This window comes from Porites lutea, chromosome 5 (assembly GCF_958299795.1).
Source record: "Porites lutea chromosome 5, jaPorLute2.1, whole genome shotgun sequence".
Lineage (NCBI taxonomy): Eukaryota > Metazoa > Cnidaria > Anthozoa > Scleractinia > Poritidae > Porites > Porites lutea.
Genome location: NC_133205.1, coordinates 3,520,313 through 3,537,812, shown reverse-complemented (window position 1 = coordinate 3,537,812; position 17,500 = coordinate 3,520,313). Strand labels below are relative to the sequence as shown.

General features: G+C 38.0%; 3 protein-coding genes across 3 annotated transcripts; all 3 read left to right on the top strand.

The window, feature by feature from the left end:
* Positions 1–1,059: 1,059 nt before the first annotated feature.
* Positions 1,060–7,557, top strand: LOC140936933 (uncharacterized). The gene is made up of 6 exons (XM_073386441.1): positions 1,060–2,069; positions 3,463–3,593; positions 5,074–5,229; positions 5,629–5,769; positions 6,388–6,462; positions 7,239–7,557. Exons 1-6 carry the CDS (start codon positions 1,445–1,447, stop codon positions 7,368–7,370), a joined length of 1,260 nt encoding a protein of 419 aa, XP_073242542.1. The 5' UTR covers positions 1,060–1,444; the 3' UTR covers positions 7,371–7,557.
* A 4,020-nt stretch (positions 7,558–11,577) lies between these two features.
* LOC140938690 (protein-tyrosine sulfotransferase-like) lies at positions 11,578–13,210 on the top strand. The gene is made up of 2 exons (XM_073388191.1): positions 11,578–12,503; positions 12,930–13,210. Exons 1-2 carry the CDS (start codon positions 11,644–11,646, stop codon positions 13,117–13,119), a joined length of 1,050 nt encoding a protein of 349 aa, XP_073244292.1. The 5' UTR covers positions 11,578–11,643; the 3' UTR covers positions 13,120–13,210.
* A 764-nt stretch (positions 13,211–13,974) lies between these two features.
* On the top strand, positions 13,975–17,482 carry LOC140938468 (probable palmitoyltransferase ZDHHC24). Its single transcript, XM_073387945.1, has one exon. It carries the CDS (start codon positions 13,999–14,001, stop codon positions 14,854–14,856), a length of 858 nt encoding a protein of 285 aa, XP_073244046.1. The 5' UTR covers positions 13,975–13,998; the 3' UTR covers positions 14,857–17,482.
* Positions 17,483–17,500: the final 18 nt, after the last annotated feature.

Genomic DNA, 17,500 nt, shown 5'->3' with positions numbered 1-17,500 from the left:
GGGATTCATTCTTAGCTCCTCTAGCTTTGACATTGAAAGCAAAAATATGTTTTCGTTGTGCGCCCCCGTGGTTTTAGACTTGAACACGTTGCGTGATCCCTGTCAATAGGGCATAACCTCCCACAAAGGCGGCCGATTAGTTCGTTTATGGGCTATTTTCGTGATCTTATTCACTCTAACAAATTGCTTTTCACATTAAATGAACCTTTTGAATGCCGCAAAGGTATTATTAGAATAGTGACGGCTTGATGTCTAACCGCAAATTTAATGTATCGCTTGTTTTTATTCCTCGCAAGCTGATTTCCTGATATTTCATCTTTGCGGAGGGGAAATGTCCATATTTTTAGCTGTTTGTATAATAGTCGGTGATCAGCTGTCCAATACAAGGGCTTCCAAGCCCATTCACACCCGACAATGAATATAAAACAACTGCACGATAAAGAAGCAAAAAGGTTAAACAAGCGTTACGATAAAAGAATCAAAACAAATAATTGTTATCTTTTAAAACAAACTTGATGTTTTGAAATAGTTCTCTTTGAGAGCAATGAACAGGAATTCGTTACAGGTGTTTCAAACTTTCATCTTTTCATATGTACGCTTGCCTCGGGCTTTTCTCGTTTCTTGCACGTGTTGCGGAAAACAGTTCAATAAAAGAACAAAAAGCGGCTCTTTCATTCAGAATCCTTTGCGTAGTAAGGGAAAAAATAAATTCAGACTTTGTCCGGAACGAAGACCATGCCTTCTTTTTTTCCCTGTTCTCCAAACACGTCCGTTTCGACCGACCGAGTTGCCTTGACTTTTCACAATTTGTAGTATGTTCTTGTTAAAATCTTTCTAGGAGCTTCCTTTGAAAATATGAATTGAATATTAAACAAGTTTCCCTCTTCGTTTCTCGATCTAATATTGTCATGCTCTTAAATGAACAAGTTTTGGGGAAAACGTCATAGTTTGTTCAAATGAAATATCTTCAAATCCTGTCAGCGCAATTTTGTCCCATTTTTAATTAGTATTTGATTGTTTTTCTGTTGACATAGCCTCATTTCGGTTGTGATTACCAGATGAACAGAGGAAGTATCATAGACACGTACGGACCTGACCAATGAAAATGTCGTTATTTAGCGTAGAAAAACTGATGTGATAGAGGCCAAGAACCACTTGACACGCTAGACGGACCTATCTCAGGACGGATAATCACAATTTCACGACTTTTCTCAGTGTTTTCTCTCTCGAACTCTACAAAAATAATACGTGACACTTCTCAAACTTGGAAAACTTCTTTCAATCTCGCATTACAAAGAAAACCACAAGTATTGTTTGCTTTTTATGGAGCAATTATTTAAATTAGCCACTAATCAAGCTTGCCCATTGTGCACACTTGACAACATTTAAAAGCTCGGCCTCGGTTGCGCGTGGACAGTGTTGTAAATTTTTTCGTTGCGTAAAGATGTCCGCGGACACAGCAATGGACTCGAGGCAAGTTGGTAGACATGTATTTCTTTTTTCCAAGCAAAACGGGCATGAAGGTTCCCCTACTATTATTGCTAAGCCCGTAGATATAACACAGGATTTACCCAGGGAATTTCTTCGCTATTTGAAAACGTTGTTCGATATTCTCGACGAAAAAGGTTCTGGTTTCGTAAGATTAGCTGACATTGAATCGCGCTGGAAAACAAACCAAGGATCAACCGCTCTTAATGAGGGAGTTATTGAAAGCTTACGGAAAGTAACACCAAAAAATGGACTGCTTAGTTTTGAGAGGCTTTGTACGGGTATGAAACTCGCCCTCAAAACTCAACCACGAACTCAAAATGGAACCACGGTAACGGTGAATGGGTTTTCTGGTCACGGTCAAACGACCAAACGTTCGAGCTCTGTTCCTCAGCTGGACATTGCGAAAGATTGGACTTCCGATTCAAGCGAAGACTCTTTTGCTAGCGGTGAAAGGAGAGAAAAAGTGAAAATAATTAAACAATTGAGAGACTGGAAGGAAGAAAAACAAGAAAAACGTCGTTCACTTAACTTTACTCCAACCAACAACATCGGCGGAAACGACAGCTCCGGAAGTAGCAGTGAGTGTCTTTTATTCTTATCTTTCACAGGATAAATTTTAATTGATGGTTTGCTTGGCAACTAAATTATCCTATGCATTTTAGCTTGTGGTCAGGTTCATTCTCTTCAAACTAAAATAGTTGTTTTGAATAGTTATACCACGGTTTATTTCATAAACGAACTCGCGTTAATTGAAAATGGAAGGTGTTATTCAGTAAACAGAACACGGATTATAAAGCAGCAGGCAATATGTCGACATGTAATACTCGTTTACAGTGCGAAGTGAAAGAAGCGCAAACATAATTTCAATTAGCTCGATTCTTGTTTTTAAGTCAACAATTAGGCTTGATGAAATTTACTCGTTTCTTCGATTTACTTGAAATATTAAATTCAGTGACATCTTTTAAAACATTTGCAGCACCTTTGAGAAAAATCAGCAAATTTTAGTGTTTTTCCTCTAAGCTTTGTCTAATCGTTCTAAGGAGGATTTGTTATTTATCCGAAAGAAAGATTAAGGCTAAGGAATTTAAAAGAAATTCTAAACCTTGATCGATCGTTCAAGTTATTTGTAACTGTTAGATTAAACAGCGCAACAGGGATTATAAATTCCAGGTGGTTGGTAATGAAGCTTAACATGTTATTTATATCTCAGACTTTGTGTCATTCGTGTTTACATTTCCACTGTACATTAATAAAGCTAGAAGACATTTGTTTAGTTTTTTATGACCTGCAACACCCGTGTTTTTTTTCTGGTAAAAATAATAATATTAAATCTAGTTTCTTCCACAGTCAACTGCACCCAGTAGGACGGATGCATACAGCTAGCTCACCCATGAAAACTGTTGATGTTACAAAATAATCAGATTTTTTTTATTTTGTTTTGTTTTTCCTTTCCCTTTTTCTTTTTTTCCTAATATAAGCAAGCTATGAGGAGCATAAATTTTATCAGCAAATTTATAAGAAAGAGATTTGTCTGCTATTTTGGAATGTCCATAAGAGAGTTTCAACAATACTTTCAAATTCTCCTTTACTTTATTTGTTTCACTTTTTACTTCTGTGTTTGCACTTTCTAGAGTGTCCACAATAGGTTCACGATTTGCCTTATTTCAAAGGTCAGGGTACGGGACTGGACGGAAGGGGAGGGGCAACCTTGTTACCAGGGAGCGAGGTTGAGGGGGGGGGGGGGGAGATTTAGGAATGACAGTATGCACAGGATGCATAATGCCGAGATAACCATCAGGATTATGAGATTGAGGGGTGGGTTTGAAGGGAGTAAAGAACACTATAGTGGATCCTGGATATAGGGTTTTAAAACATACTACTACTTTAAACACCACTTCTGATCACTGGTACTAGTATTTGATGGTGTGTATATTTATACACTGTTTGTATTGATACTGGTATCATTGTAAGGTCCTTCATCAACAAGTCCAGTTAGAAGGAGTAACTCAACTACGAAAGTCTACTTTGTGGGTAAAGAAGAAAGTCCAATAGCACAGACAAATGGCCATGTCAGACCTCCTGGCATTCCAGAGGCTTCTAAGGTAAACACAGCATGAATTTGTTGTGCGTCTAATTTTATCCATTTTATTGTAAGGTTTATATTAGCATCAAACCGGATTACTAAATCACATACTGTATATCAAATTATTGTAATATGCAAATATATAATTTATTGTTGACATCCAGTTTCAATGTTAACACTTTGTCATGTTAGATTTTTTATATGTCGTAGGCTGTTTTACAACTGGATTGTCAAAATAAATAGAATAATATATTATTGTTGATGGATGCAAACGTGCACATACAAAAACAAACAAAATATTTACATGTATATCTAAAAAAAGATTACCCTGAATTCATACATGTGTACAAATAGCTTTGGCAATATTTTGTTTACAATTTAAGAAAATATTTATATCAAAAGAAAGATTATATTGAATTCATACAACTTGCTTTGGCAATATTTTGTTCACAATTTTAGAAAATATTTATATCAAAAGAAATATTATATTGAATTCATACAACTTCCTTTGGCAATATTTTGTTTACAATTTAAGATTTAAAGTATTGATAAAAATCAGTGCTCCTTCTGTATTAGCCTGTATTGATATTTATATTTTATACCAAAAAAGTGATGATACCAATATATTTACACTGCATACCAATAGTCAAAGCTTTTAAAAAGGCAGTGCTAAAAAAGTTTGGGTCTAGTGTAATATTCATTTCATTGTTCGTGGGTTTTGTTTTTTTTTTGTGTGCTTGTGAATAATATTGTTAATAAATTATTTGTGGTTATAAATGCCTACAATGTATTAAGCCTATAAGACAGTTGGAATGTCTAAAACAGTGGCAAAGATGGGAGTTTAAACTGTGACAGGGTAGAAGGCCAGCTCAAATACAAAAAAATAAAATAAAATACTGACCAGGAGATAGTATGGCTTCCTCCTAGTTTGAAATGACAGGTTTCGAAATTCAGATTACAAGGGACATGCCATAACCCCCTCTCCTTCCTCCTTTTGTCATTTCAGCACTAGTTAGTTTTATAGAAGCAATCTCTTTTTTGTAGCCTGTGTGTCAGTATGTTATTTTGGACAGTCAGAAGTCCAGACATTTGTCTAGATAAACGTATTGGACAAACAGTTCCTTTTTTGACTAAAATTTCCGAAGCAGTAAGTAAGCTAGTATAAGTATTTGCAGTCAAGACCACAAAAAATTTAATTTCCGGAAATAATATAAGGTTTGCAATATTAGTTCTTAAGATTGTTGGAAATTATGTGCATGTAATGAAAATAAATCCATTTCCAAAAATTAATTATAATTTTGGAATTTTTTCCAGAAGTATGCCATTTTCACGCACGTTCCTCTGAAAAGATCCTAAATGCTTTACAACAATTTACTTCTCAAACCTCTTTTCAAGAATGGAGATGAAAATGAGAAAGCCACAAAGTAATATTATGTGAATTTCCAATCTGTCTATTCATTATTATTTATATTGCAATTTGTTTGTCTGTTTTATTGCAGGAGGCACGGTTGAAGGAGTTAGACGAAGAGCATGATCTTTTACAAAGCGGCCTTCAGGTCATTGAAAAAGCAAGAAAATGGTATTTTAAAAGGATTACTGCTATTCAAGAAGAAAAGTTGCATCTTCAAAATCAAGACCAGTATTCATTAGAACAGGTAAAAAGGCCTTCAAACATACATGTAGTTGTCTAGTTGAACTAGTTACAGTTTTGCAAATAGTTTTCACACTCTGTCCAAATGTCTGCTTGAATCTGTGGTGCTTTCAGTACCAATAGAACTTTACGGCACTTTCTATTTGTGAGAACTGACCGGCCAGACCATTCCCATCGTAACTAGAATTTCACTTTTAATCAAACTATCCAGCTAGTAGATCAGTCAAATCTTAAATAGTTGTATGCACGAAGGAGATAGTTTTTTTATTTGCTAATGGACTGGTCTCGCAATGTTCCAGTCGGCCAGTTCTGCAGACAAATGGAAAGTGCTCTTAGATCATACCTAACTTACCATTAATTCCCATCTCTTTTATTAGGAATTAATGCAGTTTGTCTCTTTTAGTTTCAGTATGAGCTTTTGCTTCACAAAACAAGAAGGAAAGAACTTGGACTGGATAAGGCAACGTTCAAAGAACACAAACACCACATACAAGACATTAATGAGAGCCTTGAAAAAATTATAGATGGAAAATTGCCAGCAAAGGTTCATTAATTATTTACTTTACACTTTTTGTAGATTTTAAATCTTAAATTTGGGAAATATATCATGGAGGCTGGATTATCAAAAGAGAGTTTGGGTGAGGAGGTTCACAGTTACAGTGATGGATGTTGGTGAAATATATGAAACCATGTTGTTGTTGTAGTGGTCACATTTATATGGATGGTTTTTTCTTTCAAAAAAGATAGAGTGCATGTACATCTGTAAATTGGTGTCTCTTGACAGAAGCAAGGTGCAAAAGGGTGGAGTTTCATACCCCTCCCCAGATCCCTTATTACACTGTAGTAGACTTCTGTTCTGTACATTTTTTGCATTTACATTATTAATTATTTACACTTTGTTTTACAAGCCAAGTTTGGCATGCCCAAAGTGTGACAAGATGGTTGTATATTTTGAAGAAGTCAACCATGATTGCGGTGCAGGAGGCATCCGCAAGATTTTCTATGTTCATAAATAAACCAATATCTTCTCCCATTGAGTGACAAAACTCACTGAGAGAGTTCTATATTTTGGAAAAGTGGACCATGAATGCAATCCAGGAGGCATTCTCAAGATTCTTTATGCTCATAATAATTTATTGGATACATATCTTTTCCTTTCTAGGCATCTTCAAATGAAACTTCAGAGGCTGATGAAGAAAGAAGGCGGCTCCAAGATGAAGTGGAACGTCTAAGAAAGGTATTCATGATTTAGGAGAGCTGAAGAGAAATCGGGGGGGGGGGGGGGGGTGGTTGAGCAGTGGATGGAAGAAAAACAAAGTGGACAGAAAATAAAATATCTATCAGCAGTAAAACAAATGTCCCCCCCCCTTTAAACAAAACCTTATTCTTTTCAGCAGTTACTCAATATTATTCTCTTAAGGGTGTTAATTGTGATACCAAATATTATTTCTTTAACAAGATGCCCTGGGTTAACACGCATCATGAAAACTTTTGAATTCCAGAGTCTGATTTCAAGAACTTGAAAGTACTTGAAATCCTTTTAATCCTTGACATCTGATTTTTTTTATTGAAGAACCTTTAAGCTATCAACACCTTAAAATGTTGCAAAGGAGTGAGTGGTAATACAGGCAGAATAAATGCTTGCAAAATTATGCAAGGCATGTGTTCAACTGTTCCCAGTGCTCACTTGTTGCTCTTATGCAAAACTAGACTGATCCAAAAGTGCACTTTGTGTGTCCATGGTCTGCAAGTGTTGTCATAATTCAAGATCTCATTTTCTAGCATTTCTGCATGAGCTCTCAAAAAAGGTCCTGACAATTTCAAAGCAGGGTCTTTGAAAAGTTCTTGAAGGCCTGAAAAAGAGTAGAATCCTGTACAACTGCTTTTGCAGGCTACTTGTACAATGTATATTGCCTTTTTCCTGTCGGAGGTTCCTCTGTCACTGAAATTTGTGACACTGTGTCATAAAATCCTCAGCAATACTTAACCATGACCCATTTTTATTGTTTTCAGGAGGTTGCCGACAAGGGCAGCAAAATCACTCAGCTGGAAACTGAGAAATCTGCTCTCATTCGTGACTTGTTCAACAACAAGGCTGCAGGAAAAAATGGCTTTGGTCCAAAGAAAGGAAATAAAATCTTCTAATGTTTTGGGTGAGACCCTGCAAGACACCACAGGTACCTTTACTGGTTCTGTGAGAAAATTTATCTATTTTGGAAATGTAACAACAGTCTGCCATGAGGCTTCACCATGTTATTGTAATGTGTCTTTACACCAAGATTTCAGTCTAGCTTGAGAAAACAGCCAGTATTTTGCAACACCACCTCTTGTTTCCCTGCAAAATGATGTATCTGAGGAACGAGCCTAGACATACCATACCGATGACATGTTACTGCCCTGATCTGGGTTACTAGTGCTTCTGATTGGTTGTGTAACAAGGGAAATTTACTTCAACTAATCAGGAGTAAGTGCCCAGATCTGGGTAGTGACATGTTGTTAGTGAAGAATTTCAGTGCTTGTTCCTCGGACATCATTTCGCCGGGAAACCAGTGACAACATTGCAAAATGTCGGTTGTTTTTTAAGGTTAATTTCTGTCAGGTAGTATCTGGGTATTCTTGCATGTCCAGTTTTTGGTGGGCAAAATACACGTATACATTTTGGCATGGTTTGAGAGCTGCTGGCACGAGAGTTGAGGTGGATGTCACCTATAAATTCATGGCTAAAACTCTGCTTGACACTCATTAAATGTTAGACTGTTGCATTATGGTGTCTGTAAAATCAGTAGTTGAACGTTACTAACAGAGAGAAATGTTAACTCGATTTTGGCAACTTTGTGTAATGCGCAGGGAGCATTGTACGCTATTGCGAATTTGAATGCATAAACTTTGGAGTCAAAACTCCATGTGGACTGCATGGAACAGTTGGCCATGTGTTCCACACAAATTACATGTTTGGCCAGCAAACTAGCTACAGTGGAAACTCTTATATGTGGACGCCCTCAGGGTGTGAAAAAAGTGTCCACTACTGGAGCTGGCCACTTACGAGAGTGTAAAAATACAGTGGTTGTATGGGAGTGGGGATAAATGCGTGGGGGGGGGGGAGTAGGGTGATGGCAGCTATAAGTAGAGCTGTCTGCTTATACAAGAGTGTCTGTTAGGGGATCTTCCACTTTACATTATGGAAGTGTTAAAGGCCAAAGTAGACTGGGAATGCACCAGTTTTAGGGGGCTCACATTAAGTAAACTTAACTGATTATATAACAAGCTTGACTAGATATTTAACAATTATTCCTCAAGCCCGAATGGGCTCTGAGTCAATAGCTCATAGTATATAAGTATATTGGATCAACTTGATTACTCTTTTTAGGTATTCTGGATTTACCGATTTAAGATTCAATATAAAAAGAAACCATATTATTTTGTATTAATATTATAACCACGAAGAAAATTTATTCACAGAACAGTTTGATATATTTATCTTATTTGTACTTCGGTGTAAAGTCATTTTGAACATAACAATTTATTTGATTTGATTATCATATCATATAAAAGTACATAATATCCGGAAGATATCAATTTCATTTTGTTAGTTTTATACTGCTGTATTTCAGGGCCCAGTTGTTCGAACGCTGGTTTGCGGTAACTCAGGGTTAAATTTTAACCCAGGTTTCTTTTTCTTTTTATCAAAAGCACACTATCGGATAGTTTTCTCTATTCTTTTTAGAGTATCCAGTCATCAAATTGTAGGCAAAGAGAATTAAACCGAATTTTCTTTTTAAGCTCTCATATCTGAGTTCAAATTTCGCACTAACCCTGGGTTACCTTAACCCAGCTTCGAACAACCCGGCCCAGAGTGATGTTTACCTTAATCGTACTAATTTTCACTATTACTCTTGGATTTTGGCTATTCCAGAAAAAAAGAAATTCTGGTTTGAAAGCTTTTAAAATTGCACCAAAATAACGTCTTGTCCTGGAAAACTGGCCAAAAATGGGCACCGTCAAAAGCTGAAGATACTAAGACCTGGATCCTTCATGAATGAACTGCTTTCTCATTGGCCTGCGTAGCAAGCGTTTCCGCGCGAATTTGTCGAGAAACATGGTTGTTTTGCTCTCTCTCCAGCTATCGGGCAATAATTTATTGGAAACGCTTGCAACGCAGGCCACGTTCTCATATGCAGTGATATTAGCGTGAAATTTATTAAGAATAAGGCTACAGAAGGGGGAGACTAGTAATTGACTGGAATATCAGAACTGGAATTTTGATTTCCCCGGTAAAGAAATTTAAAAAAGATTTCAAAATAGTGTACAGTCGTGTTTTTTGCACATGCAACAGTGCGACAAAAAAAACACCCCAAAATCAGAGGGGGTAAATAGAATTCGTGATAAGGTTGTTGCACAACATGAATTATATATCATAACCGCCAGGGCCGGGTTGTGCGAAGCTGGGTAAAGATAACCCTCGGTTGGTGCGAAATTTGAACTCAGATATATGAGTTTAATTCTCTTTGATTGGATACTCTAAAAAGATGAAAAGAAATCAGGTTTAAAATTTAACCCCGGGTTAGCGCGAACCGGCGTGCGAACAACTGGGCCCAAAATTCTATTTTATAGGCCACTTCCGAGTTCCAAAAACCCTCACTTTCAAAACGAGGCCAAGTGCATGCACAACATTTCTTGTGAAAATGAGTTTTATTAGGCTCGATTTCTGCCGTCTCCCGGGTCCGGTCTTTGATCCTCCTCCTCATTTTCCCGAACAGCGGCTGGTAATCGAGCCTAGAGTTTTATTTGCCGGATGAGAATGAGAAATTATTTCCATATGAAAGGCTGAGCACTTAACCTCGTTTTCATACAGAGGCCCGGAGGAACTCGGAAACGGCCTGTTACTCTAATACGTACATATGATGTAGAAAAAATTGATATGAAATATTTATTACAATAATTTTATTTGTGACTAGCCTATTGGTCCACAGGTGTAAAATGTGATTTGTCTTTTTCAGTTTTACATGTAACTCCTTCACTCTTTGACCAAGTTATGGCAAGATTTTGTCTGCCACTTTTAATTAAGATGTGATAGGGTAATTTAACTAATATTTCAGTATTAAGAGTTTGACACCTTTTAGTGCCCCTTTTTTAACAAAAATAAATACCAGCTATAACTGGAAGTAGTAGAGAGGCTCGTGTATGTTTAGCGGAACTTAAAGTTTACGCATGTGGAAAGGATTATTCAATCCAATACAGAGAATAATGATACTAAGATAGCATTATCTCAATAAATGCGATATCAAATTTTGCAATAAAATACAGTGAATTATATACAGTCTTATTACTTTGCACTTTTTTGACGGAAATGGGACTTCCTTTTCATGACCTTGATCGCGTAACCTGAAATCAGGCGTTCACAAAATGGGAATAAGGATGGCCTGATCGAGCCTGATCGCAGGTTATCGATGGTGGCGAAACTCAGCCCTTAGCACGCCTTCGCACTTAGCCTCGCTTTGTAACAGTAGCTTTGAGCAATTTGGAAATGGTTTATTTGTCAAGGAGCCGGCATAATGGTTGTCTCCACCAGGTATTTGTATTCAAAATGGCCACAAAAAAAGTAGACCATGTGACATCTAGATTATCTCCACTCCCTCCCTTGTATCAACGGTCGCACTGGAGACGAGGCCAGCCAGGAGGCATCAGGTTGGACGAACAGCTACTTTTTCCTCCACCCTCGCCCACTCTCAAGTCACCACCATCAGAATTTTAGGCATTTTTTGGTTGCCTTGAGTCTTTGAATTCATTTCCTCCGCAGAGACCAAAACCTTCTAAAAATAAAGCTCGATTTACGCTTCTCCACTTTAAAATCAGATCCCATGGGCTTCTATCCACCTGCCTCATCTAGGCAGGTGGACCTGCAAGTCTTAGCGGGCGCTTTGTATGAAAACAAATAAACTTTTGATGCGGCTGTTAACGCGTGAAGGCTGCTCGAGCTAACGGCTTTAGCAGTTTAAACCTGATACAGAAGGCATACCCTTGAGTTTGTGAGATTTGACAAAAACTCTCAGATCTAATATTTTAAAGATTAGAGACAAAAGTGTAAGATTGGCAGGGCAATTATAAAACAGAGGACAAAGATCGATAATAAATAAAGACCGGTTTTTTTTGTTAGTTCAGAGTTTCATTTTGGTGCGTTGAGGCGTGTTATAAATTATTGAAGTTACACTGAATTACCATAGCTACCCATTTTAGACAGTAAATTTTGAAATGGAGAGTGATAATTACGAAGATTTCAACACCGCAATTCCAGGTTATCTCACTGACACCTCCGGTCATCATTTTCCAACTAACTTTTGCGAATGGCGTAAACGTGGGCTACCGCAATCTCAAGCTGATCTAAGGAGCCGGTCATGATAATATCGTAACGTGTTTCGCTATGTTTATTTCTCAACGAATAGTTGCGAAGTGTTTTGCGCTCTTGTGCGTCTGTGTAATAACTTTAATGACCCTCTTCAGTTCAAAGCTGTTATCTTTGTTTAAGTGTCGGAATGAAGAACGCCAGGATTTCGCGACTGCGGCGTCGACGACAAAAGTTTACGAGGAGCCGAGAAGAGACCACGTGGATCGTTATACGCCGTTTATTTTTGTAGGTGGTTTTCCCAGGAGTGGAACAACGTTGATGCGGGCCATGTTGGACGCACATCCGGATATCAGATGCGGACAAGAAACAAGGGTCATTCCAAAAATTCTGCTTAATATTCCCAGAATGTTTAATGTGTTCAGCGAAGCTGAAACTACTCGTAGAGAAGAAGCTGGCGTCACCCAAGACCTCTTAGATTCTGCAGTTGCGGCTCTCATAGCAGAGATTATAGCAAAGCACGGCGATCCAGCTCCAAGATTATGCAATAAAGACCCTCTAACCTTCAGGAATCTTAGTTATTTAGCCAGACTGTTTCCTAACGCAAAGTTCATTTTCATGATTCGAGACGGTCGTGCAGTGCTCAACTCTATCATAGAGAGAAAAATTGGAATTAGAGGGTTGTACAGGCCTCGCAGTATGGAAAATTACGACCTTGAAGTTTTGCTAAGATCTTGGAATGTGGCTGTGAGAAATATGAATGCACAATGCGAAGTGCTGGGGAAAGACAGATGTCTGAGAATTCCTTATGAACATCTGGTATTGTTTCCATCGCGGAATATGAAAATTGTCTTAGAATTTTTAGATGTTATTTGGAACGATGTGGTTTTGCACCATCAAACTGAGATCGGAAAACCTGGCGGAGTTATCCTTTCACGGTAAGCTTCAGTTGTAATTATAATTCAATTCTTCCCCTTCCCCAGAAAAGTAATTAAAATAATAATAATAATAATAATAATAATAATAATAATAATAATAATGATGAGGGAGAACGTTTATGTGTTGGCATTATGATATTTGCAAATCTCTTCCATGTCTACGTGCATGAAACTTTTAAATGATGTACAATAATGATGACGATGATTAGGATGATTTAAATCAATGATGATGTTGATGATGATGATGATGATGATGATGATGATGATGGTGATGATGATGAAACATTGGCATAAACGGCTCCCATCCAAAGATGGATAGGATGGCAGATCTAGGCGGATGCCTATTTACTGCTTCAAAAAGTAGACACGTTCTTGTCTTTACACTACTTTAATGCTGAGATCAATGTATTTCTTTTCTTGCTTCAGCCTTGAGAAGTCAACAGATCAAGTAAAAGAAGCCATAAATGTTAATGCTCTTTACAAGTGGTGCCACAAGTTACCGCCTGCTTTGCTGGAGCATACGGACAGAATTGCCCCTATCATGAAACAGCTGGGCTATGATACTTGGGAAAAAAGGCCTGATTATAGCAAAATGATGTCTATTGTAACGAAATAATAAACTAACTATAAAATCTTAAATCAGCTGACAAAAAACACGTTCAGCGTATTCTCCAGTACGTGCTCTGTCTTTCCAACCCCCAGTCTCTGGAAGTTTACCCGTTCGACATCAGAGATTTTAATAGTTGTATTATTCGAAGAAATATGTGAAGAAATCATCTAAAATAAGTCAAATAAGGGAGCAAAGTTGGATAGTCTTTTGTAGTAGGATGCCTGACACTAAATATTTGTAACATGTCATAAATAACTCAGTATTTCATAAATAATTATATCACAGTCGCACACTGGTGTAATATCTACGTGTGATAGCCTACATGGCAGGCGAAAAGAGAAACATCCTCGGAGACCCTTCTTCGCGCCATTTTTCCCGCCCGTTTAGAATTTTCCTCGTCCCCACCATCTGCCCCTGGGTAAGAGAGTGAAAAAGAGAGGGGGTGGGTGGAGAAAAGCAATAAAGCGGAAAGGAACTTGGGTGAGTGCGCTGCGTGACAAGAACGTAGACTAGAGGAAATCCCACCCCAATTGGCCCCTGCCTTCCCCTTCATTTTATAAGAATTTCCTACATCCCACTGACCTATTTCGACGCCCGCCTGGACCACACCACCCATCAGCTTTCGACGCCTCCAGCAGCCTGTTAGGCAGGAAGTTTGGTGGAGCAGTAGCCTGCGAAAATATCCGTTTCTCCTCGCTCTTCGCCGTTGGGGACGTTTCGCGCGTTTCGCGAAACGTCCCCGGCGGCAAAGAACGAGGTTTCGCAGGCTAGCGGAGCAGGTGTGGTGCGCGCATACTAGCTTTGCCTAGCCCAGCCCTTCACGGAAATATAACACAGGAGCGGTTACAATGTTGTAGGGAAGGCGTCTGATCTGATCCAAACAGCATGGACGACCAGGGCAAAAAGAGCTTCTTTGAAGGCCTTAAGCCTAAAAAGCCCTCTGAATTCTTGGCATTTGTGTTTATGATCGCAATGTTATGGGCAATAGCGCTGTTTGAGCTGTTTATCGTGCTACCGATCTACCACGATCCATTCTCAACATGGTATTGTGTACATGTGGTCTGTGGATTCTTTTTGTGGCTGAACGTGTTCGCCAACTTTTTCATGCTCATAACCACCGATACAACAGGAAAGAAGCTAGGAATGCCTTCGGTTCTCAAGCCAGGGTGGACATATTGTCCTTTCTGCCAGTTAAACGCTCCACCGAGAGCCCATCATTGTCAGATCTGCGATGAGTGCGTCTTGAAGAGAGACCATCATTGCGTTTTCGCCGGCAGATGCGTCGGTTTTAGAAACTATCGTTATTACATGTTTCTAGCACTGTATCTTTGGATGGGAGCTGTTTATGCTAATGTTTTCCACCATGATTATGTCACAGATGAAATCGGCGGCGTTGGCTTTTGGACTCTGCTAACAATGGTCACCCCTGTTGTTATCTGGTTGTTGGGCTACACCTCCGTTTACGGAATTTTCGTTTCCTTTATGGCTGGCATTTCAGTCTTTGCGCTGCTACTTTTTAGTGCCATGCTCTTCTTCCAAACTGGTATCATTTTTAAAGGTCAAACATCATACGAGCGTAAAAAGAAGAAGAGAGAGTACGATCGCGGATGGAGAAGGAACTTCATCGAAGTGTTTGGCGAAAGGTGGTATTTAGCTTGGATCTGGCCCACAGTTAGCTCACCTTTGCCAGGAGATGGCACAAACTTTAAGAAGACATATCCGGAAGAAAGCAAAGATATGTGAAAGCTGAGAAATTACGGAACAAGCTATAGGCTCCATGCTAAATAGTTTCCTCTCTGTACACATCTCACACATAATGCACGTATCAGTGTTTAGACGGAGAGGGAGGTATGGGTATAGGTGGATGGGTGGGACACAACACTTTCTTTGTTCCCTCTCTGGGGACTTTTACCCCAAATTTTGCCCCAAACTGCGATTTTGTTAAGCTTAGAGAGGGATATTTTATCACATTTTAAACTGTTCTCCCATCTCCAGGATCAGGAATTTGACCAAAAAGGTGCAGGAAAATTCATATGCCACACCAATGCCTGTCTGTCCTCTCTGTCCAAACACTGATAACTGCATTGAATTTTTTTATTTCATTGTCACCAATGAAGTTCACCTTTTTCTTTGCTGTTGTGAACCAGCTGTGACACAAGAAAAATGATCATGCTATCATTGCATTTCATTCTAAGCATTCTGCCACCTGGTACAGAATGTTTGGAATATATGCCACTCACAGTATTCTGGAATTGGCATAGCAAGTCAATTGAATCAATGTTGTGGATTCCAGAATAAGGTGAATCAAATGCACTCTGAAGGGCCAAGGTGTGATGGTTAAAAGAGCTGGTTCACGGTTGTCTAGTTCATTTTGTTAACATTGCCAATAGAGTCCTAAAGTGTGATGTCATAAAAAATTATATTTGTGAAATTTTGGGATTTCCCTGAGTATTATGAAAGATCAACATCCAAAAGGCCCACTTACCAAACATCAGCATTCCAGGGCAAATTGTTTTTGAGATATTAGCCCGGTTATGCTCTGATGACTCCATACATTAGGAACCAAGAGAAATTTAGAAGGATTTGTATGGGGTCTAAAAGCAAAACGGGATAAGTATCTCCGAGACAGTTTGCCTCCCAATGCCAGTTTTTGGCAAGTAGGCCTTTCAGATGTTGTTGTTGCAAAATATCCCAACAAATTCCTTAAATTATTTTAAAATTTAATTTTTATGATTTCATCACTTAAGCACTCTATTACACTTCCTTATGCACTGTGGAAATTATCACAGGAGGACAAATGACTTTAACTGACTAAATTATAGCTTCTTGTCCAACATTTATACCTCTCAAGCATTATATCAGAGGTTACAAACAACTCAAATGGAAAAACTGTAAGGCTCCATCAATCCATGCCTCTTTTTGTATTTACTGTGTCATTTATAACTTATTTTAATGTTTTGAGGGGTTATTTTTGTTTCACCCAATTTGGTTGCAATCCCCACTGCTAGAATTTTGATAAACAATAATATTATTTCATTCCCATACGTACGTTTTTACTTTTAAAATAAGCAGACAGCCACACAGTTTGTATGGCCCCTCTGTAGTTTGTTATTTAAACAGGTAACTTAAAAATATACGCAACAAAGTTGTACCTGACTGTCACTCTTGTGCAACAATTTTGTATTGTTAGAAAAATGTAGGTAAATGAATTGAACATTTTTGCATTGGTAATGTTTTAGAATTCTCAATTAAATTATTGTTAGATAGTTAAAACATTCATTCCTAAAATCAGTTATCCTTTTAAGTCCCAATGGTGACCAACATCAATATTCTCCTACTGATATCTATGCAGTGTTAAGAGACTAGGTAATCAGAATTAGTAAAATGGTCACCAAAGAGAAAATGCCTTGATCTTTTACCAAATTCTCTCAACACATTCTTTAATAATTTGTATAGAGATCAGTTTGGAGAATTTGTGTGTGTATATTTGGGCTTAAAGGGTTATGGAGAGAAGAAGTGAGTCTAAACTTTGGAATTCTTGAGGAAATTCCTTTGGTTTGACCACTCAAATGAAATCTCATTGACAGTACTTTGACTTGATGCCATTCACTCCGTACATAGTTTGTGGAATAAAAAACAGCAATGGTCTGACTTATGGAACAAGACCTCTTCCAAAGAGTTTCATGCAGGGTCTTACAAAGATGTTCTTAGGGCTTTGTCATGCGTTGCTGCCCCACAAATTCATGGGGCAGGAATGCGTGATGAACTTCTAAGAATGCCTGCACAGGTGATAGTTTTCAATTGGTGGCATATATTTTTCAGTATTTAGGAGCGAAAAGGTTAAGATAAGATGTGTCTCTCATAGTTAAACATTTTTCCACTACAGCATAATGTACTGCACTAGCTAATACAATAATGTATTGCTGTAAATGGTATGAGCCTGGGATTCTGCACGTAACAAGGACAGGTGGAATCTTGCACTCAAACTGAAAGTCCTAAGATTACAGTAAAAACCTGCAACTAAGAACCTGAATTTTTTTTAAGTTAGCCTAAACAGGTGCTTATATTGATGTTTATTGGCACAGATTTAGGTCATCTAGGGTCCTTGACAAGTTCTTATTTTCACCAGGAAAGATAGTACATTATAGAAATGACGGTAATAGAAAAATAATTAAGTACTGATCACATGAATTTTGAAGTCTTCCTTTACAACATAACTAATATGTACTGGATCAGTCTCAAAAATTATGTCACTTAATTTAGCTTTAACAAATTTCAAATTCTTACACATTTTTTTGCTTTAAGGTCAATTAACCTTAAAAGGTTAAATTCAACCATAGATTGAAATTTAGTGATTCATTAGAAAAATTCTTAAGAGCCATTATCT